The sequence below is a fragment of the Phyllobates terribilis genome, unplaced genomic scaffold (assembly GCF_046119375.1).
Source record: "Phyllobates terribilis strain yellow unplaced genomic scaffold, ASM4611937v1 Scaffold_1__5_contigs__length_1240528914, whole genome shotgun sequence".
Classification (NCBI taxonomy): Eukaryota; Metazoa; Chordata; class Amphibia; order Anura; family Dendrobatidae; genus Phyllobates; species Phyllobates terribilis.
In genome coordinates, this window is record NW_027362761.1 from 1151964692 (window position 1) to 1151988774 (window position 24083).

General features: G+C 46.3%; 1 protein-coding gene across 2 annotated transcripts in view; it reads right to left on the reverse strand.

Annotated features, from left to right (window-relative positions):
* The window catches only part of SLC2A9 (solute carrier family 2 member 9), a 741777-nt gene that overhangs the window by 453906 nt on the left and 263788 nt on the right, over window positions 1-24083 (reverse strand). For both annotated transcript variants that reach the window (XM_073648512.1, XM_073648502.1), the window contains exon 5: window positions 6603-6727. In XM_073648512.1, the coding sequence (XP_073504613.1) occupies window positions 6603-6727 (125 nt within the window). The remainder of the gene's footprint in view (window positions 1-6602; window positions 6728-24083) is intronic.

Here is a 24083-nt window from a genome sequence, read left to right on the forward strand (position 1 = left end):
GGGTTCCCCTTCCTCAGTGTTCCCTCCCCCCACTCCAGCCAGGGACAGGGACTGTCGTGCCCATCTCAGAGGCATATTGGTCGCCCTGCCCCACAGCAATGTAGTGCAAGGCATGCAGGTGTCGGGTCCTGATCCACACTCCATCCTTACCTGAGAGTGAGATATCACACCTCTGGGTGAGGTGCAATACCTCTGTAGCAACCGAGCCCTCAGGGTGCTACAGTTCCATTTATCTTCAGCCTAGGTGATGTATTGTGATACAGGGCCGTGATTTTGGCTATAAAAGGGTCCCCTAGACCCCTACCCCAAGCTTTTTAAGAGAATCATATATGGCGTGCCAGGAGACTCTATGGAATGCTTTCTCAGCATCCAACGAGAGTATCTAATTACAAATTTTTAACTGCATCTAGCCCAGGAAATACTTTGTGCCTAGTAGCAGTGTCTGCTAGTCAGCGGATTATCCCGGCTGTTAAGCAAGCTACACCACCTGTAGTTTGGACACTTAATTTTTTCAAAGGAAATGCTTCGGGACCACGGGATACTCAGTGAAGAGCATCAGGAGGCACCCCAAGGCATAGGGGCTGGGACTGGCAGTAGGATGCCTTGCGGTGGACAGCCGAGCTCGATCCTTATAAAAGCTTTTTAACTGCAGCAGCTTTAGTGGACACTACTGGAGCTGGAATTACGCGGCTGCTGGCATGAGACTTGCCCTCCAATAGATCCTTGTAAATGGATTTAAAGTGTATTCATTCAAATTAGAGAGACAATTTAAATTAAAAAGCTTAGAGCTGCCTCCACCACAGGGGGGCTCGCTCGACCCACCAGCGGACAGGCACCAGTATTGGGAGAGGGGGGCTGGCCGTCAGGGTTCACCGCGGCTCTGGCACAAACCCGGCGACACGGAGGTGGCACGGGCAGGAGCGGACTGAACGTGTCGGCTTCTCACTTTTTGGATTTTAGAAGGGCATGACATGCCTATATCTGTGTCTCCCCCTCCTTTTACTCCTCCACCTCTTTTCTTTTTGCATGACTATATGTACTTGTCACTTTTCCATGTGTTAATTGTGTCTTCTGAGCAGTTTGTCAGCTTTTGGACACCTTTGAAGGTGTTTTCTTTGTGTTTCTATGTGTTTTTGTTTGCCTGCCATTGGTTTTAACGGTGTTCGACGAACAGTTCGATGAACAGTTCGGCGAACACACGGGTGTTCGACGAACCGAACCGAACTCGAACACTACGGGGGTGGCTCAACACTAGTCTGCTCCTCTTCCTCCTGTACTACCACCTCATCCATCATAGACTGAATTGTTTTTTCAAGCATCCAGATAAGTAGTATAAAAACGCTGATGATGGTGTCATCAGCACTGGTCATATTGGTGGAATATTCTAAGCAGCGCAACACTGCACACACGTCCCACATGTAGGCCCACTCATTCTTGGTAAAGTGATGTTGTTCTGCAGAGCGACTTGTGCGTGCTACAGCTGAAACTCCAAGGTGGAGTTCCAACTTGTTGGTACATCGCATATCAGCCGGTGATATGTAATGCAGAAGTGACACTGCAGCACAGACAGTTGAGCAGCAGCAGGGTGAGAACAACGTACACCAGGATAGCCACTATCAGTTTTTTAAAACTGTCCTTTTCCACCAGCCGGAATGGCAGCATTTCAAAGGCCAGTAATTTGGAAATGCTGTCATTCAGGACCATGGCTCGTGGGTGGCTAGGTGGGTATCTTCTCTTTTTATTGAGGATTTGGGGGGATGAAAGCTGAACATTTCCATGGGATGGTGTGAAGATGCTCTGTGACACTGATGGTGTTGGTGATGCTGTCACATCCACTCTTTGTGGGGAGGCAGGTGGCCCTGTTGATCATGAGTGGGAGAAAGAGGCCAGGACCACAGCACAGTGTGCTTGGAATTCAGATGCATCATCATACAGGTGGTGCTCAGGTTCAGAACATTTATGCCTCTCTTCAGAGTCTGATGACACAGAGTGCAAACCACCTGTCGTTTATTGGCAGCACATTCCCTGAAGAAATGCCATGCCAGGGAGCTCTTTTGAGATGTCTTTGGTGTTCTTATTTCAGAGGCACGGTGGGCAGTAGCAGCCCATGTTCTGGCTAGGGGCTGCCCTCTGAGCCTTTGCACCCTGCTCCCTCTTGTGCTGTGCTGCAGTGGCAGTGTGGCCACCTCCTTTTCCTCCAAACTACACATGTCACTAGGATGTCTTCTGCTCCATTTGAGGTCTAGGATCTCATTAACACCCATATCATCTTCAACTGACTCCTCAACTCTGCTTTCCTTGCTTGTCTGCACACTGTAGAAAGACACTACAGTTGGCAACTGAGTTTCATCACTCATCATCTGACATGTACTGCGGTGGTCCACTGACCGTGTGCACTAGCCCTCCCATGTACTCATCCTCCAACATAACAAGTGCTTGAGCATCAGTGCACTCAGCCTCTTCCACTTCTGGGGCAGGGCTAGGTGGATGGGCCACGGAACCACAGCCATCGGAGTCATCAAAAAGCAGAAAAGACTGTGTGACTTGGGGCTCAGCCTGCTTGGCTGATTTGCAAGGGGGGTGAGATGGAAGCCGGATGACCATGGTCCTCAAGTGCCAACTGTGCACTTTCTGCAGTGGACCAGGTGAAAGATAATGTGAAGGAACTGGAGGCACTCTCAGCCATCCAATCTAACACCTTTTCATCATCTTTTGGCCTCGCCATTCATGTAGCGGTATTCGGGCCTACGAAAGGATGAATAACGTCCTGTCACCTGCGTACACCAGAGGAAGGTATTGTATTTGGGCACGTAGCAGGTACACATTGACCACATCCTCTCCCCACATCAGCTACACCACCAACATCATCAGCAGCTACACCAGCACCACAGCGGCCACGTCCATGTCCCCAATTGGATGCTCTCCTCATTTTTGGAGGTGGTTTTTCTTAACATTACTTGCAAAGAGATGGTGGAAGAGTGGATTTATTTATTGGCAACAGTACTAGAAAACATACAGCGCTCTTGAAAATATATTTTTTGTGCCTAGAAATGAGACGGTTGATGCCAATTATTTATTTCCCAGACTACTTTATATAGGCCGAGTCATGTGCTGTGCCGGCCAATCACAGCCATGAAAAAACTTGTCATGGCTGTGATGGCTCCGGAAATGCCCACAGTCTAAAAACATGTTTATTGGCTACGCTGCAGCCTTTCAACAAGCTTTATTAGACTGTCAAACCAAAACAGGGAACCGGACATACAGTAAAAAGGCCGTGTTCAGGGTTCGGTAACGGACACTAGTTGTCCTATAGGGACCCTGAACTTCCTCGTTTAGGTTCGCACATCCCTAATCTATATAAGTAAAATAAGTACAAAAAAGATTACATCTATAATATAATCATAGATGCGTCCCTCTGTCCGAAGCCTTTATAGACTGCGCAAGCGCAATGCACCTTCGCAGTCTGACTCCAGACAGAAAAACGCATCGAGCCGTTACAGGTAAGAGGAGTGTATGGCGCCGGAGATCGCGGTATGCATAGGCACAGTAGGCATACCGCGATCTCCGGCACCATACTTACATACTTACCTGACCGGGAGGTGTGTTGCCGCGGCGCCTCTGTTCTGGCCGGAGACCGGGGCAGGAGAGCGGAGCCGGAATCGGCGCATGCGCATTGCACGCTATCCGTCCCCATTTTACTGAAGACACATTTGCAGTGTGTCTTCAGCAAAATGGAGCCGGACAGAGCAGTATGGGCACGTGCGTACTCCGGCACCACACTCCTTCCCCGGCCTCCGGCAGAACAGGTCGCAGCGCTTGAGCACAGGGAAGAAAGGTGAGTATAAGTGTTTCTTTTTTTGTGTGCGTGCAGCATGATAGGGATGAGGAGTACCATGCATACCAGGCTAGAGATGAGGGGGTACCATGCATACCAGGATGAGGGATGGGGTACCATGCATACCAGGATAGGGATGAGGGGGCACCATGCATACCAGGATAGGGATGAGGGGGTACCATGCATACCAGGATACGGATGAGGGGCCATGCAAACCAGGATACTGGTGAGGGGGTGCCATGCATACCAGGATAGGGATGAGGGGTACCATACATACCAGGATTGGGGATGAGGGGTACCATTCATACCAGGATAGGGATGAGGGGTACCAGACATACCAGGATTGGGGATAAGAGGTACCATACATACCAGGATAGTGATGAGGGGTACTATACATACCAGGATTGAGGATGATGGGTGCCATGCATACCAGGATTGGGGATGAGGGGTACCATACATACCAGGATAGGGATGAGGGGTACCAGACATACCAGGATTGGGGATAAGAGGTACCATACATACCAGGATAGTGATGAGGGGTACTATACATACCAGGATTGAGGATGAGGGGTGCCATGCATACCAGGATTGGGGATGAGGGGTACCATACAAACAAGGAAGAGGGACGGGGTGCCATGCATACGAGGATTGGGGGATGAGGGGAGATATGGCAATGATGATGAAGTAGGTGGGGGGAGATATGGCAATGATGACAGAGCAGGTGGGGGGAGATATGGCAATGATGAAGGAGCAGGTGGGGGGAGATATGGCAATGATGACGGAGCAGGTGGGGGGAGATATGGCAATGATGGAGGTGTGGGGGGAGATATGACAATGATGGAGGAGGTGGGGGAGATATGACAATGATGGAGAAGGTAATGTCTGGTCTGGTCAAGGTGTGGTGGTATTTCTCCCTTGTATGTATAATTATTCGGTCACTATGTGGTGGTAATATGTGGTCTGGTCATGGTGTGGTGGTATTTCTCCCTTGTATGTGGTATTATTCAGTCACTATGTGGTGGCATTATGTGGTCTGGTCATGGTGTGGTGGTATTTCTCCTTTGTATGTAGTATTATTCGGTCACTATGTGGTGGTAATATGTAGTCCAGTCATGGTGTGGCAGTATTTCTCTCTTGTATGTGGTACTATTTGTGTTGGTACAGTGGATTGTGTTGTGTATGGCGGTCATTTGTTCTCTCTGATATTAATTAGAGAAGATTCTTTATTTCCATTAGTGATTAAATACTTGGAACAAGATGCACTTACAGGAGTTCTCCGAGGTAAACAAGTAATCACCTCTCCACAGGATAAGTGATACATTATTGATTAGTGGGGGTCTGACTGCTGGGACCTGCACCGATTGGTAGAATGTGGAGCTTTTATCCCCATTAGACTGGAGCTCATGTGCAACTTGACCACTGATCCATTCATTCCTTCAGTGGCTGTTCTTGTTTTTTTTCTGGAAACCTCAAAAAGAATGAATGGAGCAGCAGTCAGACGCCCTACCTGCCGCTGCATTTTAAAACGCATTTTAAAATGGGGATAAGTGTCCTGTCAGGGATAAAACGTCACCATTCTTCCGATCAGTGTGGTTTTCAATGTTCGGACTCAAACGATCAGTAAGTTATCACCTATCCTGTGGAGCCCTTGGATCGGTGATAACTTGTTTTAACCAAAGAACCCCTTTACTGCAAGCTACCATAATTGTACACCCCAGTTATAGCATGTGCACAGTAGATGTGCTGTGATTTACAGCAGACGCTCCACTATAATGGAGATATCGGCTATCAGGTATTTGCATATAGCTGTAGGGTGGGCCCCGAGGATCAATTCCTCCTGTGGGCCCCAGACACCCCAGTCCAACACTGGATGAGGGGTACCATACATGCCAGAATGAGGGATGGGGTGCCATGCATACCAGGGTTGGGGGATGAGGAGTGCCATGCATACCAGGATGGGGGTGAGGGGCTCATGCATACCAGGATAAGGCTGAGGGGGCCATACATACCAGAATGGGGGATGAGGGAGCCATGGATACCAGGATGAGGGATGGCGTGCCATGCATACCAGGATTGGGATGAGGGGGCCATGCATACCAGGATGAGGGATGGGGTGCCATGCATACCAGGATTGGGAAAAGGGGTGTCATGCATACCAACATTGGGGATGAGAGGTGCCATACATACCAGGACTGGGGATGAGCAGTACCATGCATACCAGGATAGGGATGAGGGGTGCCATGCATACCAGGATAGGATGGGGGCAGTACATACCAAGATGGGGGAACAGGATTGGGTAGCACAAATACCAGCATGGGGGCAGCACAAATACCAGGATGGGGGAAGCACAAATACCAGGATGGAGACAGCATATAAAAGGATGGGGACAGCACATAACAGGATGGGGACAGCACATAACAGGATGGGGGCAGCACATAACAGGATGGGGGACTATATAGCAATAAAAATACTCGCCACCTGGGCATAGAACGGGTTCAATAGCTAGTTAAATTATAAGGGGACATGTATAAAGACGCTGTTTAGCCATATGGATTGATTAAATGCAGTAGTAATGTGGCTACGCTTCGGCTCTACAAATTTCAGTGATCATGCCGAAATGTCATTCTATATTAAACACAATTATTTATGTACAAACTTCAACTGAAACTTTCTTAAAAAGCAGGAAAAATATTGTGCGTGTATTACAGTGTCTGATCACTGACTAATCACTACACAACATAAACAGGTGATAAGTTTTATACTGTACCTCCATCAACTCCAATTATAAAGCGACCAATAATCACCATTTCTGGAACCTGCGCTAGATCCGCTAACGATATCAATAATGCAGCTGAAAGTGCAAATAGGTTGTTGATGAGCAATGTTTTTTTTCTGCAACACAGAAGAACAAAAGTAGTATGTTAAAAAATAATGGAACTTATTTTTTTCATAACTCATTAGTACAGGGGAAGACAAGAAACTTTAGAATACAGTAGATCTAATTAAAAAAAATGCATGAAGTAGAGAGCAAGGAGAAGGGAGAGGAAGTTTTTTGAGAGAGAGCAAGACACACACAGACCTTACTGCAGCTTATATTAACCCCTTCATCCACCAAGGCTGTTTGCACCTTCATGACCAGGCCAAATTTTACAATTCTGACCACTGTCACTTTATGAGGTAATATCTTTGGAACGCTTCAACGGATCCCACTGATTCTGAGATTGTTTTTTTGTGACATATTGTACTTCATGACAGTGGTAAAATTTCTTCGATATTACTTGTGTTTATTTGTGAAAAAAACTGAAATTTGGCGAAAATTTTGCAATTTTCAAACTTTGAATTCTTATGTCCTTAAATCAGAGAGATATGTCACATAAAATAATAAATAACATTTCCCACATGTCTACTTTACATTAGCACAATTTTTGAAACAACTTCTTTTTAAACTTAGGAAGTTATAAGGGTTAAAAAATGACCAGTGATTTCTCATTTTTCCAACAAAATTGACAAAAAACGTTTTTTTTAGGGACCACATCACATTTGGAGTGACTTTGAGAGGTCTATATGATAGCAAATACCCAAAAGTGACACCATTCTAAAAACTGCACCCCTCAAGGTGCTCAAAACCACATTCAAGAAGTTAATTAACCCTTCAGGTGCATCACAGGATTTTTTGGAAAGTGGAAGAAAAATAAACGTTTAACTTTTTTTCACAAAAATTTTACTTTAGACTCAAATTTTTTTATTTTTGCAAGGTTAACAGGAAAAAATGGACCCAAAATTTTGTAGTGCAATTTCTCCTGAGCATGCTAATACTCCATAGTTACATAGTTTATAAGGCCGAAAAAAGACAAGCGTCCATCCAGTTCAGCCTATTTCTTGTGCACTGCAGCTATTCCGCAGCGTTGATCCAGGGGAAGGCAACAAAAAACCATGCGGTATAGGCCAATTTACATCATTGAGGAAAAATTCACTTCCCGACACCAATCTGGCAGTCAGATTAAATCCCTGGATTAATTAACTATCACTAAGCATAAGATGTAATTTTATTGTTCTCAAGAAAGGCGTCCAGGCCTCTCTTGAACTCTTTAAGTGAGTTGGACATCACCACTTCCTCTCCCAGAGAGTTCCAGAGTCTCACGGCTCTGACCGTAAAGAATCCCCTTCTATGCTGGTGCAGGAACCTCCTTTCCTCCAGACGCATAGTGTGCCCCCTCGTCTTTGTCACCATCCTTGGTATAAACAGGTCATGGGAGAGATCTCTGTACTGCCCCCTGATGTATTTATACATGTTTATGAGGTCTCCCCTAAGCCTTCTCTTTTGCAACGTAAATAGGCCTAATTTTGACAACCTCTCTGGGTATTCTAGTCCCTCCATTCCCTTTATTACCTTAGTCGCCATCCTTTGTACCCTCTCTAGCTCCAATATGTCATTCCTGAGCACCGGAGCCCAGAACTGTGCACAATATTCTAAGTGCGGCCTTACCAGCGCTTTATACAGAGGAAGAACAATGTTCTCATCATATGCCCTTATTCCTCCTCTGATGCATGCCATGACTCTATTTGCCTTTGCAGCTGCTGCCTGACACTGGGCACTCCAATTTAATTTGCTGTTAACCAAGACGCCCAGGTCCTTCTCCATGTCAGATTTCCCCAACGGTTTCCCATTTAATATGTATGGGTGACTGCTGTTTTTCTTTCCCATGTGCATGACCTTACATTTATCGGCATTGAACCCCATTTACCATTTTTTGGCCCAACTCCCCAATTTATCTAAATCCTCCTGTAGCTGTGCCCTATCCTCATCTGTATTAACTACTTTACAAAGTTTAGTATCATCTGCAAATATTGCTATTTTACTATGCAACCCTTCCACTAGATCATTAATAAATATATTAAATAATATAGGGCCCAAGACAGACCCTTGAGGCACCCCGCTAGTAACCCTGACACACCCTGAGCTTACTCCATTGATAAGCTTACTCCATTGATAAGCTTACTCCATTGATAATCCATATGTGGGGGAAAACCACTGTTTGGGTTCACGGCCGAGCTCGAAAGGGAAGGAGCTCCATTTTACTTTTTAATGTAAAATTTGAATAATTAGCGGACGCCATGTCACCTTTGGAGAGCATGAAGAGCCCCTGATGTGCCTAAACAGTGGAAACCCCCCACAAGTGACACCATATTGGAAACTATACCCCTCAGGGAACCACATGTGTCTCAGAATTTAATACCATTGGGTGGTGAAGAATGAATAAATTACATTTTTACCACTAAAATGTTGTTTTAGCTCCAATTTTTTAATTTTTCTAAGGGCTAATAGAAATTTTTACTACAAACTGAGGTCCATTTTTTCCAGAGTGCGCCAATACCCTACATGTAATCGGGAAATACTTTTCAGGCACAGTGCGAAGCTCAGAAGGGAAGGAGCAGTATATTATAGTGCAGATTTTGCTGTTATGATTTGCGGGTGCCATGACCCACTCCAAGAGCCCCTGAGGTGCCAGAACAGCAAAACCCCCATAAGTGACCCCATTTTACAAACTGCACCTCTTATTTTATGATATCACCTATGCTATATATATATACTAGAGTCATCTAGAGGAGTGTTATCTGATATATAAAGGCAGAGGCTTAAGCTTATTATATCTGATAGCTTGTATAGCAACGGAATGAAGGAGCATTCCTATATTATACAAACTGTCAGCGCTGCACTGACAGGCAAACTTGCTAGATCATGCACTGCGCATGATCTAGCAACTTTGCTAGCTCTGGCTGCCCGGATGTCGTCATGACAACATAGGGTCACCATAGCAATGATCGGCCCCCACGATGATGTCGCAGGGGCGCCAATCCAAGGGCAGAGGGGCTTCCTCCCTCTGTCTGGCTGTCTAAATGCTATGATTGATTTCGATAGCAGCGTTTAGGTGGTTAAGGAGCCTTGAGTGCTGCGGGACCGCTCCTGGCACTGAGTGCTGGGTGTCAGCTGTCAGAATCAGCAGAGGCTGTGTGCGCAAAATCGCCTGGTCGTACCTACAGACCTGGACATATGGATACATCTAAGGTCGTGAAGGGGTTAAGTGTGTTATCTAAACTGAAAGCTGGATGCACAGCTATAATGCTCATTACTGCTGTGTTGTTTCTGGGAATGTATCTAAGTGTGGTGGACAATGACTGTCGCATTCCTATCCCTGATGACAATCATGTTATATTGTAATGTGAATAGTGTTATATGTCTTTTATATATTTTGTGCATTGTGGTAATATACAGTGTGTAAGTAATGTAAAGGTAATGCATAAGTGTACAGTATAAAATTGCATAGGGTAAGACATAGTTTAAAACTTAGGACACAAGATAGGTAGTATAAGATAGTTGACTGTAGTTAAGTAGTGAGGTTAGGGTAAGGTAAGTGTTAAAGTTTGGGACTAGCCCATAGTGGGGCAAGTACTAGGGCAAGTGACTGCATCCTGTAGTTAGTCAGCGAGGGCCAAGTTACAGTTCGAACAGAAGTGTGTGAAGGCTGAGTTAGAAGAAGGAATGCAAGCGGTTCTGGCAGTATAAGGTGTTTACTAGAACTCCCTGGGTGAACAAACTCCATTAGCATCTGGAGCTTAAAGCTCAAACTCAGTGCTATGGCAAGCACTGTAACCCTTCTGTACAGAGGAAGAGTAACGTGCATTTGTGGGTGGGAGAAGTAATGGACCTCGGAAGTACTGCGGGACTGGGCTGGGAATCCCTAGGGCTAACAGGATCGGCTAAAGCAGGGATAGTCCAGGTAGAATGTAAGGAAGATCTGAAAGTGAACTGTGCTTTGGAAAAAGAAGCAGAAAGTGTGGTATCCGTTACGTATTGCAAGATGTCGCTTATGGATGTCTGAGTAAAGTTCTTTGTCATGAAGCGAACTGTGTGTCCCCTGATTTATATGCAGCAGCTCCTGAAACACGGCTCAGGTGAGGAGGCTGAGCCTGACCACCACTAAGCAGAAGTACAATGTATTCTATGCTCAGTAACATGGCCGATGTAAGGAAGGCTGATCACCGACCACCGCTGAGCAAGACACAGAAGTACAAGGTGTTCAGTGCTCAGAGACACAGCTGAGGTGAGGAGACTGAAACCCGACCACCCCTGAACAAGACACATAAGGTGAAACATCAAGACTGGGCCAAGAAATATCTGAAAAAAGATTTTCAAGGGTATTATAGACTGATGAGATGAGAGCGACTCTTGATGGACCAAATGGGTGATCATGTGGCTGGAACAGTAACGGGTACACAACTCTACTTCCACTCAGACAACAGCAACATGGAGATGGGGTACTGCTATGGGCTAGTATTAAAGTTGAGCTAGTTAGACATTTTTGGGCTCAAGAGGGACTTAAAGAACTTTTGAAAATCGAATTCACCAACTTTGCGGAATTTCCCCCCAAAAATTGATTTGCAGCGAATACACTGACAGTGTAATTCAAAAGCCTCTAATAGCCTGGAAAATATGTGTAGATCAATATGAGTTCCCCTTAGAGTTAACTGAACTTGTTTTGATTTCTGTAATGTAAACACAGCCTTTTAATATTTAAATGGCTTCCAACTATATGGAAAGGGGAAAGCAGATCGTAACCAGAGGGAAACAACAGCACCATTTAGCAGCACACTGCAGTATCAGACTTTTTAAGCTGCCTAAATTATATAAAAGGTCTAAAAATTATCCCTTTTGAGGGGGAAGATGCAAGCATTGCTGTTTATAGACAGGTAGTACAAATGAAAGAAGCCGTGTTATTTTCACATGGTTGATAGCAACAGTTATCTCTTTGTAACAGTTGAGCTTTGTACGTTGCTAAATAAAGAAGCGATAATTTTTGAACGGCTTATAGCAACTTATAAAAAGCTATCTCTTTAATAGGGAGACAAAACAGGCATACTGTACTGTATTGAATGCAAAGAAGTAATGGCTTCTCAACCAGAATTGTGATCAGCAACTGGTTTCTTAATCACAAAATGATTAGGTAATTAATTACAAAGGCTTTTTATCAATCTGTCCAAAAAATATCCCCTTATTTCGGGAGACAAAACAGTGGAATTGTTTTGAATGTGAAGATATTATGGCTTGTTGTCATCAAGCCTTTTAAAAAATTAGCCCTATTTGCAGAGCTGTTTCTTGAAAGTACAAAAACATGAGAGGACGTTTCCCAGCAACCGTTGTATGGTCAAGAATTATGAAACACAGTGGGCAGCCAGGAGGTGTGTGGCTAGCATGGCTGTGCAGTGGCTGTGGCAGGAGCAGCATGGTAGAGAGATAAGATGGGACAGACCATAAAAAATGCTTGGAAGTTTAGGGACAGCAACTTTTCTGGCAGCTGCAGTGAAATAAACAGACAGCATTATAACCAATGCTATTCAATAGGGCAGTGAAGATGAACAATTTTTTTCAATGACCGAATTTGCGTTGTCAATAAAATGGCAGCATACACTAGTTTCTTCCATAAATCAGGTAAAACTCGCCAATTCAAGTCTATGTGTGCGAAAATCGGAAGCCATTTATATAATTTTGCAAAGAGAATAGCATGTGGAATGCTAACAGTGTGTAATGTGCTCACTGTTAGGATTCAGCTGTTTCTACATACTTGGTGATCATGTGCTGACAGTTAAAAATGTTGAAACATATTTTACATGGCACATGGCTTCAATTACCGACTCTGATTCGTTGTGCTCATAATGCTTTTATACAACAATCTATGTGAGGGTATGTGAGGAGAAAAATCACTTACCTTCCTAAGGTATTTACCATTGGTATCACAAAGAAAGCCCCTAGGAAACCTCCAATAGGAAAGATCTAAAGATTAGGGGGATAAATACGTGGCTCAGGAATTGGTGTAGGAAGGAGGGCTTTGGGTTCCTGGAGAACTGGGCCGACTTCTCAGTTGGCTACAGGTTCTACGCTAGGGACGGGCTGCACCTCAATGGGGAGGGTGCAGCTGTGCTGGGGGAGAAAATGGCTAGAAGGTTGGAGGAGTGTTTAAACTAGGGATTGGGGGGAGGGTATTCATTTTAAAGGTGGGGAAGATAGTGCAGATAGTGACCTGGGCACAAATAAAGAAATTGGCGGTGGGGTTAGAACAGTCAATATGGTAAGAAGGAATAGAGGTACAGAGAGATACAGTGCATTGTGAAAGTATTTGGCCCCATTGAACTTTTCTACCTTTTCCCACATTTCTGGCTTCAAACATAAAGATATAAAATTCAAATTTTTTTGGGAAGAATCAACAACAAGTGGGACACAATCGTGAAGTGGAACGAAATTTATTGGATATTTTAAACTTTTTTAACAAATGAAAAACTGAAAAGTGGGGCGTGCAATATTATTCGGCCCCCTTGAGTTAATACTTTGTAGCGCCACCTTTTGCTGCGATTACAGCTGCAAGTCGCTTGGGGTATGTCTCTATCAGTTTTGCATATCGAGAGGCTGAAATTCTTGCCCATTCTTCCTTGAAAACAGCTCGAGCTCATTGAGGTTGGATGGAGGGCGTTTGTGAACAGCAGTTTTCAGCTCTTTCCACAGATTCTCGATTGGACTCAGGTCTGGACTTTGAGTTGGCCATTCTAACACCTGGATACTTTTATTCTTGAACAATTCCATTGTAGATTTTGCTTTATGTTTGGGATCATTGTCTTGTTGGAAGATAAATCTCCTTCCCAGTCTCAGGTCTTTTGCAGACTCCAACAGGTTTTCTTCCAGAATGGTCCTTGTAAAAGGGCGAGATTTCCCTCTAAAAATATCAGTTATTAATGGGGGAACTCTCCTACACCTCTATTGAGGTCCAATATTAACTATTAACATCAAACTTGACTATTAATAATTAATATCCACTAACGTTATCTGTGCCTTATACTATATACCAACTGAGACAAAACCGTGTACTATTAAAAAGGTATTTATTACAGAAAAGTCTACAGTTAATATACTACTATTTATCACACTAACACAGTACACAATAATAATAGCAATAGCACACAAGACGGATATACAATTCCCAATTACCTAATATATTTTCCACCCACGTTTCCTAATCACTCATGCAATATTGGCCCACCCAACTATAATAACTTTCCCTATATATATACAGATACAAGGATATCAATATCTAGGAGGGTTAGTACAGGGTATGTAGGGCTAGTACGTAAAGAGGTTACAGGGGAAGAGAGATACTCAGCCATGTGTTGTTATGTCCGTCTCCAAGAGTCAAAGAGGCCTAGCACATATGGGCTCTGGGGTTTTAAGTCCAGCCAGTGTCCAGCTTCATGTGACAGGAAATGATGTATCATTCCCCGCCCACTGGCTAAGGTCTTTGTTCATGTCCAACCATACTAGCAAAACCTGTTTTAGCACATGGCTGGACATTCTGTTGATCCTCCCCCAACAGCAACAAACACTCTGAATTCTATCAGTGTGGATGGGGATTGGGCCTAAACACATGGGGAGTTGTGGGGCAAATATATACATATATATGTATCTGCACGCATGGCTAGCATGAAGATACATACATACTGTACATGTACAACCTGGGGCACCTCCCTTTATAGTCCTGTATTTGGCTCCATCCATCTTCCCATCAATTTTAACCATCTTCCCTGTCCCTGTTGAAGAAAAGCAGGCCCAAACCATGATGCTGCCACCACCATGTTTGACAGTGGGGATGGTGTTTTGAGGGTGATGAGCTGTATTGCTTTTACGCCAAACATATCGTTTTGCATTGTGGCCAAAAAGTTCGATTTTGGTTTCATCTGACCAGGGCACCTTATTCCACATATTTGGTGTGTCTCCCAGGTGGCTTGTGGCAAACTTCAAACGAGACTTTTTATGGATATCTTTGAGAAATAGCTTTCTTCTTGCCACTGACGCGCCCCTTTGGCCGTGGGGCACGCGGAACCGGGCAATAGGGAGATGCTGGGAGTAGTAGTGACGGCCCGGTCCCGCGGCTCAGGGTGGTCAGACCAGTGGTAGTCTTTCAGATGTTTTAGATAATGTCCGACTACGCCACCCGTGGATCTGCGGTCATTAGGAACCGCCGCTGCAGGGCAGACCGCTGGGGCTGATGGTGGGTGCAGCTGAAGTGGTGTGACTCCCCACGGGAAGAGTGCGGCCCCAGGGCAGTGTAGTGGATGGTGGGAGTGATGGTGGTGAGAGTCCCAGTACCGGTAGTGCTGGAGGTGCAAAGGAGCACACAGACAGCAAGTTACAGTCCAGGGTCTTTACTCACAGCTCATGTGCTCCGGGTCACTTCGGCACCGGTAGTGACTGCCCGAGCCGTGCTGCGTCAACCAGGTGTGGGGCTCGGTCAACTCCCAGGCAGTTCAGAAGTATGGCTCAGGACCCCCTTTTGTCCTTTCTCTGGCCTGCCTCACCAGTGACCCACTTTTGTCCAGCTGCCGCGGACCTGTGCGGTTAAATGTGGGCCCCGTCCTCCGCTGTCCTATATGGTGCCTTCCTAGCAGGTTTGATGAGGTGTCGCACCAATAAATAATCACGATGACCGGTCTTTGACTGAGGGTAGTTTCTCCTCCACCAACTTGGGATCCGGTACCCTTAATCTGCCTGACCCTTCACCCTGGATTCTCGTGGGTTCTTAGGGTCCCTTCCACCTTCTTGTTCCTGAGCCCTTCTGTTTCTCTCTCTTCTTCTCCTTTTCTGTTCCTTCCTGTTCCTTTCTCTTGGAGCTGGGATGAGACGCAATCTCAGCTCCCCTTCACCTCCTCCTCGGCCTCTCACTAGACCCTCCTGGAGTAGAGCTCCTACAGAGCCTCTACTCCCTGTCTTCTACTCTCTGGACAGAACATAGATCTAAGATGGTGCCCACCTTATATACCTCCCTCTAGCCATGAGCCCAGGTGACCAGCAACCAATGGGCTCCTACCTATGTTCAGGAACCAACCCCTATCTGCCCCTACAGCACTGGGTGTTCTACCCCCCTCCCCACTCCAGACAGGGACATATTCGGTCGTGCCTGCACTTCTGTCCAGTGGGAGCACCACTGAGCTGTCCCTCAGAAACGGGACGTGTGTGCTGTATGCAGCTAACTGAGCCCTGGTCCATACTCCATCCTTACCCGGGAGTGGAATATCACACCTCTGGTCTGAGGTGCAATACCCCTGTAGTGGCCGAACCCTCGGGGCGCTACATTCCCCCCTGGTAAAGCACAGCACGTCCTCGGGCTGGAAAAGAGCAAAAACAGTTGATTACAAGACATGCAAAACCTTTTTTTTTTTTTTTTAAACTTTTCACATCAGAAAACAGGCAACACGGTTCAATTCCCTTTATGGGACACACTTTTCTTTTCACTAGGCATTTATAAAAACATTTTCAATACTTCCGGAACTCTTTTGTATAAAATATCTTATAAAACTCTTGCATTATCACCTGGCAGCATATAAAACTTTCTCATGTCAAACATTTTTAAGTAAAGCACATTCTTGGATTCTTGGATCATGGCCGCGGTGCAATTTGCGACCAGGTGTTCTTTCCTCTTAAAGGTGCAACAGTCCAGCAAACTTGTCTTGAGGTAGATGTTGCAGTCTTTTTATAAAACCGGTAGGGGGCGCTTTAGGAAGCGCAACTATATACAAGGGGTGGCCGCTCTCAGTCCTCGGCCAGTTTTGGGAAGGGTAATGGCTGCTCACAGTCCTCAGCCTGTTGGGGGATGTAGGGGGTAACTATCACACAGTCCTATATCAGTCCCAACGGGGACCACACTTTTCTCTGAAACAATCCCAAACAGTTCCTTTGTACCCTGACGGGTAACTATTTACACTGGCATGCTACTGTTCACTGGTAGCGATACCCTCCAGCTGCCCCTTGCTCCTCATGATCCTCAGGCCCATTCGGGCCCTCCTGGTTAGAGATGAGCGTTGTTCTACTCGAACTGTTCGCCAATCTCAAATTCGAGCTGTTTTGGGCGGTGTTCGAGCCGTTCGGCGAACACGAACGATTTGAGAAAAATTTGGCTGTTCGAGGTTATGTTCGATAACTGTTCATGCACCAAAATCATAACTGGATTTTTTCTCAGTAATGATGAAAATTAATGTTAATACGCAGTTTGAGTGTACAGCGGGGTGGGGGGAGGGGCAGGGGATGGATCTCTGCAGGAATAATGAAGATCTCCATTTTTTTTTCTCTTTCCCGCATTTGCAGTGGGGAGGTGCAGTCTGTCAGCCTATCAGCAGCGCACACACGGAGCGAACTGCTGTTTTTCACACAAGCAAGGGCATGTGTCATTGGCAGTGTATGTCACATGTCCTTGCCCTATAAGACCAAGCCATTTTCCCCGTCGCCACCATTTTCTCACTGCTGCAGCTGAGTGTTAGACGGCACCGCTGTTGCTGTGTGCACTATACCTTGTTAATTTCAAGCCAATTTTCGCACAAATCTACAGATAGCTTGGGAGTAGGGAATAGTTGTGATTGCAGTCCTTTTAAGGACTAGGTTACAGCATTTCCTACGACTTTTATCAGGCAGGTCTGTGCTCTTAAATAGATAGATTGTGGGAGCAAAGACTAATTGTAATTGCAGTCCTTTTCAGGACTAGGTTACATCAGTACCTATCAGTTTTTGCCAGGCAGGTCTGTGCCAGTGCTGTGCAAGTTTTTTTCACAGCATTTGGCTGAATCTAGCAAAGCTAATCATTTTTGGCCTATTGCAGAGTGTGTTAGTCAGTGGAGTAGCCTATCTGTGTTGCAAGATATACCACCTGTGTATAGAATACCAATTTTTTTACTGCACCTAGTGAAGTAAAATCTTTTGGGCATAGCATCATTCTATTAGTCCATCTATACTGACCTCCATCAGGTTGCAAATTGAATATAATTTTTTTCTGCATCTAGCTCTGAAAAAATATTTGGCCTTCTAGCAGTGTGTGGGACTTTCTCTATTAGTCCATCTATACTGACCTCCATCAGGTTGCAAATTAAAAATAATTTTTATCTGCATCTAGATCTGAAAAAATATTTGGCCTTCTAGCAGTGTGTGGGACTTTCTCTATGAGTCCATCTATACTGACCTCCATCAGGTTGCAAATTAAAAATAATTTTTATCTGCATCTACCTCTGAAAAAATATTTGGGCTTCTAGCTGTGTGTGGGACTTGTTCTATTAGTCCATCTATACTGACCTCCATCAGGTTGCAAACTGAATATAATTTTTTTCTGCATCTAGCTCTGAAAAAATAGTTGGCCTTCTAGCAGTGTGTGGGACTTTCTCTATTAGTCCATCTATACTGACCTCCATCAGGTTGCAAACTGAATATATTTTTTTTCTGCATCTACCTCTGAAAAAATATTGGGCTTCTAGCTGTGTGTGGGACTTGTTCTATTAATCCATCTATACAGACCTCCATCAGGTTGCAAACTGAATATATTTTTTTTCTGCATCTACCTCTGAAAAAATATTGGGCTTCTAGCTGTGTGTGGGACTTGTTCTATTAATCCATCTATACAGACCTCCATCAGGTTGCAAACTGAATATAATTTTTTTCTGCATCTAGCTCTGAAAAAATAGTTGGCCTTCTAGCAGTGTGTGGGACTTTCTCTATTAGTCCATCTATACTGACCTCCATCAGGTTGCAAATTAAAAATAATTTTTATCTGCATCTAGCTCTGAAAAAATATTTGGCCTTCTAGCAGTGTGTGGGACTTTCTCTATTAGTCCATCTATACTGACCTCCATCAGGTTGCAAATTAAAAATAATTTTTATCTGCATCTACCTCTGAAAAAATATTTGGGCTTCTAGCTGTGTGTGGGACTTGTTCTATTAGTCCATCTATACTGACCTCCATCAGGTTGCAAACTGAATATAATTTTTTTCTGCATCTAGCTCTGAAAAAATAGTTGGCCTTCTAGCAGTGTGTGGGACTTGTTCTATTAGTCCATCTATACTGACCTCCATCAGGTTGCAAATTCAAAATAATTTTTTGTCTGCATCTAGCTCTGAAAAAATATTTGGCCTTCTAGCAGTGTGTGGGACTTTCTCTATTAGTCCATCTATACTGACCTCCATCAGGTTGCAAACTGAATATATTTTTTTTCTGCATCTACCTCTGAAAAAATATTTGGGCTTCTAGCTGTGTGTGGGACTTGTTCTATTAGTCCATCTATACTGACCTCCATCAGGTTGCAAATCGAATATAATTTTTTTCTCCATCTAACCCAGACAATAGTTTTGGCCTAATACCACAGTTTGGCCACTCAGCTCTGCTCGGTTCCCATCCATTGTTTTTTTGTGCAAACAACTCCAGAGTTGTGAATTAGTTAACCACCAAAATGAGTGAAAAAAGGCCTGCTGCTGGTGGAAAGGGGAATAGGCGTGTTGGGAAGGGGAAAAAAGGTTGTGTCCGTGGGGTAGGTGTTAAAGCAACAGTAACATCTGCAGAAGAAAGACCATCTTCCAGCCAAACTAAAATGTCTACTTCTTTTAGCGGACAATGTGATAAGATCCCTTTCTTACGGCCACGCCAATCGCTACAAATTCCAGATGAGGCACAAAAACAGCAGGTGCTTCAACGGATATCAAGTGCTCCTTTAAGTGGGCTCTCCTCCACATCAACTTCAACATCACAAATACGCCAGTCCTCAAAGGTGTCACCCCAATCGCACTTGCTTCCTCACAGCTCCCAAATCTCCAGCTGCCCGTCTGAGTATGAGGTAGAACAGATGGTTGAGTCTGCAGAGCTGTTTACTCATACTATAGCCTGGGAATCAGAGGTCGACTCCAGCGCTTCTGTGAATCCAGACGAGGAAATGATCTGCACTGATGCCCAGAATCTTTATGAGTCGGATCCAGGACCAGACGCAGAAGGTTCTGACCACAATGTAGACCCTCATTCCCAAACTGTAACTCCTGTTGGTGGAGACAATGAGGAAGACGATGATGAGACTCAAATACCTGATTGGAGCGACAACTTTAGTTTTTTGTCAGGGCAGGAACAGGTTGGCTCTGAGGACGACGGGTGTGATAACGCACAGGGTGATGATGATGAGGTTGGAGATCCCACTTCCTGTCAACCCACAGTCAGCCAAGGGATGAGGTCAGCAGAGGAGGTGGAGGAAGATGCTAGTGACGACGAGGTCAGGTTGCGCCTTCCTGGACAGAGACGTAGTACTGGAAGCACGCCAACAACTGCATCCTCAAACACAACTCTGCCTCTCACCACAAGTCGTGGTGGCTCTTCAGGTTGCATGGGTGCTAAGCCTTGCATAGCCTGGGCATTTTTTCAGATCGATAAAGATGACCCAACTCGTGTTATCTGTAACATTTGTCAGCAAAAGCTAAGTAGAGGCCAAAAAATACATAGTTTGAGTACTTCATGCATGAACCGGCACATGGACATGAAGCATAAGTTGCAGTGGGAAGCTCAGTGTGCTACAATGCGGCCTAGCGGGCCGGTCCAACCACCGTCTGCCATATCTTGTGCATCCGCGGCCTCTTCATCCTCTGTGACTGGGGGGACAGCAGTCACACCTGTTTTGGGGCGCAGACCTGCCACCTCTTTACCCGCAACAGCCAGCGTGATTGGCAGGTCATCATTTTCTTTGGAGGTGGTAACACCAGCTGGTGTTGAGCGCTGTCCGACATCGATAGTACCACCTTTGGATCAAGGCAACCTAACATGTCCGCCTGCATCTTCCTCACAGACCGGCAGTTTGCCGGGGACACCCTTATCAACCCCGTCTAAGCACAATAGCCAGCCCTCGGTCCCTCAGATGTGGACAAGTAAAAGACCATTTCCTCCTAGCCATGAGAAAGCTAAGAGGTTCAATTTCACCATCTGCAAGCTCTTGGCTACAGAAATGCTGCCTTTCCGCCTGCTGGACACAAAGGATTTTCGAGACCTTATGTCCGTCGCAGTGCCCCAGTACCAGATGCCCAGTCGGCACTACTTCTCAAAGAAAGGTGTGCCTGCGCTCCACCAGCATGTCGCACACAACATCACCGCTTCTTTGAGAAACTCTGTGTGTGACAGGGTGCATTTCACCACAGACACTTGGACGAGTAGGCATGGACAGGGGCGTTACATGTCGCTGACTGGGCACTGGGTAACTATGGTGACAGCAGGACAAGGGGCTGCTGTCCAAGTCTTGCCGTCCCCACGAGTTGTGCGTCAATCCTCTTTATGTCAAAGTTCCTCCACTGCTTCTGCCTCCTCAACCTCCTCTCGGTCTTCCACCTGCACCCAAAGCCTGTCTGGTCATGCCACAAGCTTTCTAACTGCGCAGAAGGGATCCTGCACACCTCCTTACTATGCTGGCAGTAGGGCTCAACGTCATCAGGCGGTTTTTACTTTGAAATGTCTGGGAAATGTGAGTCACACAGCTGAGGAGTTGTGCTCAGCTCTGGAGAACCAATTTCATGAATGGTTGTCTCCACTGGACCTGAAACCAGGGAAGGCCGTGTGCGACAATGCTGCAAACCTGGGTGCGGCCCTTCGCCGGGGCAATGTCACACACGTGCCTTGTATGGCTCACGTGTTGAACCTGGTTGTCCAGCAATTTTTAGCCCACTATCCCAGACTAGATGGCCTTCTGCAGAGGGCACGGTCGCTGTGTGCTCACTTCCGCCGTTCGCATCCCGCAGCTCAGCGACTTACATCTCTACAGAAGTCGTTGGGCCTGCCACTTCACCGGCTAAAATGCGATGTGCCTACCCGGTGGAATTCAACTCTGCACATGTTGCAGCGACTGTGGCAGCACCGACAAGCCCTGGTGCAATACGTTCTGACGTATAGCCTGGGCCAACGAGATCCAGAGGTGGGGCAAATCACGCTGGAGGAGTGGTCTCAGATCAGGGACCTATGCACCCTTCTGCACAGTTTTGAAATGGCGACGAAGATGTTTAGTGCTGACGATGCCATTATCAGCATGACTATTCCGGTGATTTACATGCTGGAGCACATGTTAAACAGAATTCGGAGTCAGGTGGTGGCACAAGAGGAGGTGGAGGAAGTAGAGGAGGAGGAGTTGTATGCGGAAGGGCTAACATCTGCAAGGTCCAGACGGTCGGCAGCACCAAGGCGGCAGGCATGTGAGGGTGGGGGAGATGGATTTACCAGGGCGCATGGTAGCAGCCAAACTAGTGAGGAAGGTGCAGGAGCCCAGGAAGAGTGGAGGACGAACTGATGGAAGACTCATCAGTAGTGTTGAGCATTCCGATACTGAAATATCGGGTATCGGCCGATATTCGCGGTATCGGAATTCCGATACTTAATTCCGATTCTTTTACAATATCGAATACCGGAATCGGAAGTTCCCATAATGCCTGTGCTCTGCAGTGTCTGTGAAGGATGACAAGTTGGATGGCAGCGCGATCCAGCCTGTCATCAGAATGCCATCCCAGCGTGAGAGAATTCTCCTGATTGTTTAAAAGCCGGCGCGCGGTAAAAAGCCGCCGGCTTTTAAACAATCGCACAGCCCCATACTGCTTCCCCGCAGCCTCCCACCCCGATCCTCCGCTCCCCTCGCCACCTCCCATCCCAATCGTAAATTAGGACCGGGCGGGGAGCACAGCACCAAGGAGCGAAGGACCCGGGCGGGGAAGCCGGCAGTGAAAAGACTTCACCGCCGGCTTTCCCGTTCTGTGCTGCGCTTTCCCGCCGGTTATTTCAAATGAACAGCTGAGGTATCAGGTGATGCCGATCAGCTGTTCATTTGAAGTCGCCGCGGTGCCCTCAGAGGGTTCATGTGAGTTCATGCTTGACTGCATTGCATGAACTCACATGAACTTTCCCACGGCCGCACAGGTCAGCCTCACCTCCCAGACCCATCATGATTAGTGTGTGTGCGGGGTGTCTGTGTGCGGGGTGTGAGTGTGCGGGGTGTGTGTGTGCAGGGTGTCTGTGTGCGGGGTGTGTGTGTGCGGGGTTTGTGTGTGCGGGGTGTGTGTGTGCGGGGTGTGTGTGTGCGGGGTGTGTGTGTGCGGGGTGTGTGTGTGCGGGGTGTCTGTGTGCGGGGTGTCTGTGTGCGGGGTGTCTGTGTGCGGGGTGTGTGCGTGCAGGCAGACATAGGCCGATGTGACACTACTACTCCCATCGGCCTATGTCTGTCCCTCGTCCACTCGTGCCAGCAGGATCAGCTCGATGGGAGCAGTAGTTCCCATCAGCCTGATCCTGCTATTTAAATTGCCCTACTGTGCCCCAATAAATTTTAAATACATGTCATTGGTGGCCAGTGGTTGCCTAAAATAAATTAGTTCATACATTACCTGTCCCCGCTGATCGCCACCTAAAATAAAGTAAAAAATAAAAAACTACACCTATACTCACCTAGACACCTAATTCCCCGAAGCCATCGATCTCCTGTAATAAAATGTAAAATAATAAACCACAACCTTATCCTTACCCCTCCGTAGTAGTCCACGAGTGTCCCACGAAGATCTCCAGTTCAGAGCAGCCACATAGAATGTGACCGCTCTGAACCGCTGCCACCGCTAGAATGACGGGGCCGTAAGGGTTCACCGGAGTTCAGGCAGCGCTGCTCCGGTTAGCTGCTTTACGGCCCTGCTGTATCGTGAGAAATTCCCACGGTACAGCAGTGCCGTAAAGGAGGTCTCCGGAGCTGCGCTGACTGAATGCACTCCGATGACCTCAGTCAGTGGCTCCCGCTGCCGGGAGCGGACGTGTTCCCGGCAGCGTGAGCTTACAGCAGCCATGCACAGCTGTCACCATCTCCAGATGTGACAGCTGTGCATGGGAGATCAGCGCAGGAACGTGGACAGGTAACTATTATTTTTAGTAAACTAAGAATTAAATAAAATGGTGTGTTTTATTTCAAATAAATTATTTTTTTCTGGGTGTAGTGTGTGTTTTCTTTTTAACACTTTGTAGGTTAGTAATGGGGGTGTCTTATAGACGCCCATCATTACTAACCTGGGCTTCATGGCAGCTGGCGCTGACATGAACCCCACCACTATTACCCCCTGCCACCGCACCAGGGCAGCGTGGAAGAGCGACGCTAAGTGCCAGAATTGGAGCATCCTATGGATGCGCCATTTCTGGGGCGGCTGACGGCTGGTGTTTCTAGCCTGGGAGGGGGCCAATATTCATGGCACCCTTCCTGGGCTATTAATATCAGCCCCCAGCTGTCTGCATAGCCTTTGCTAGCTATTAAAATAGGGGGGACCCCACGTCATTTTTTTTGGGGGGGGTCCCCCATTTTAATAGCTAGTAAAGGCTAGGTATTCAGCTGGGGGCTGATATTAGTAGCCTGGGAA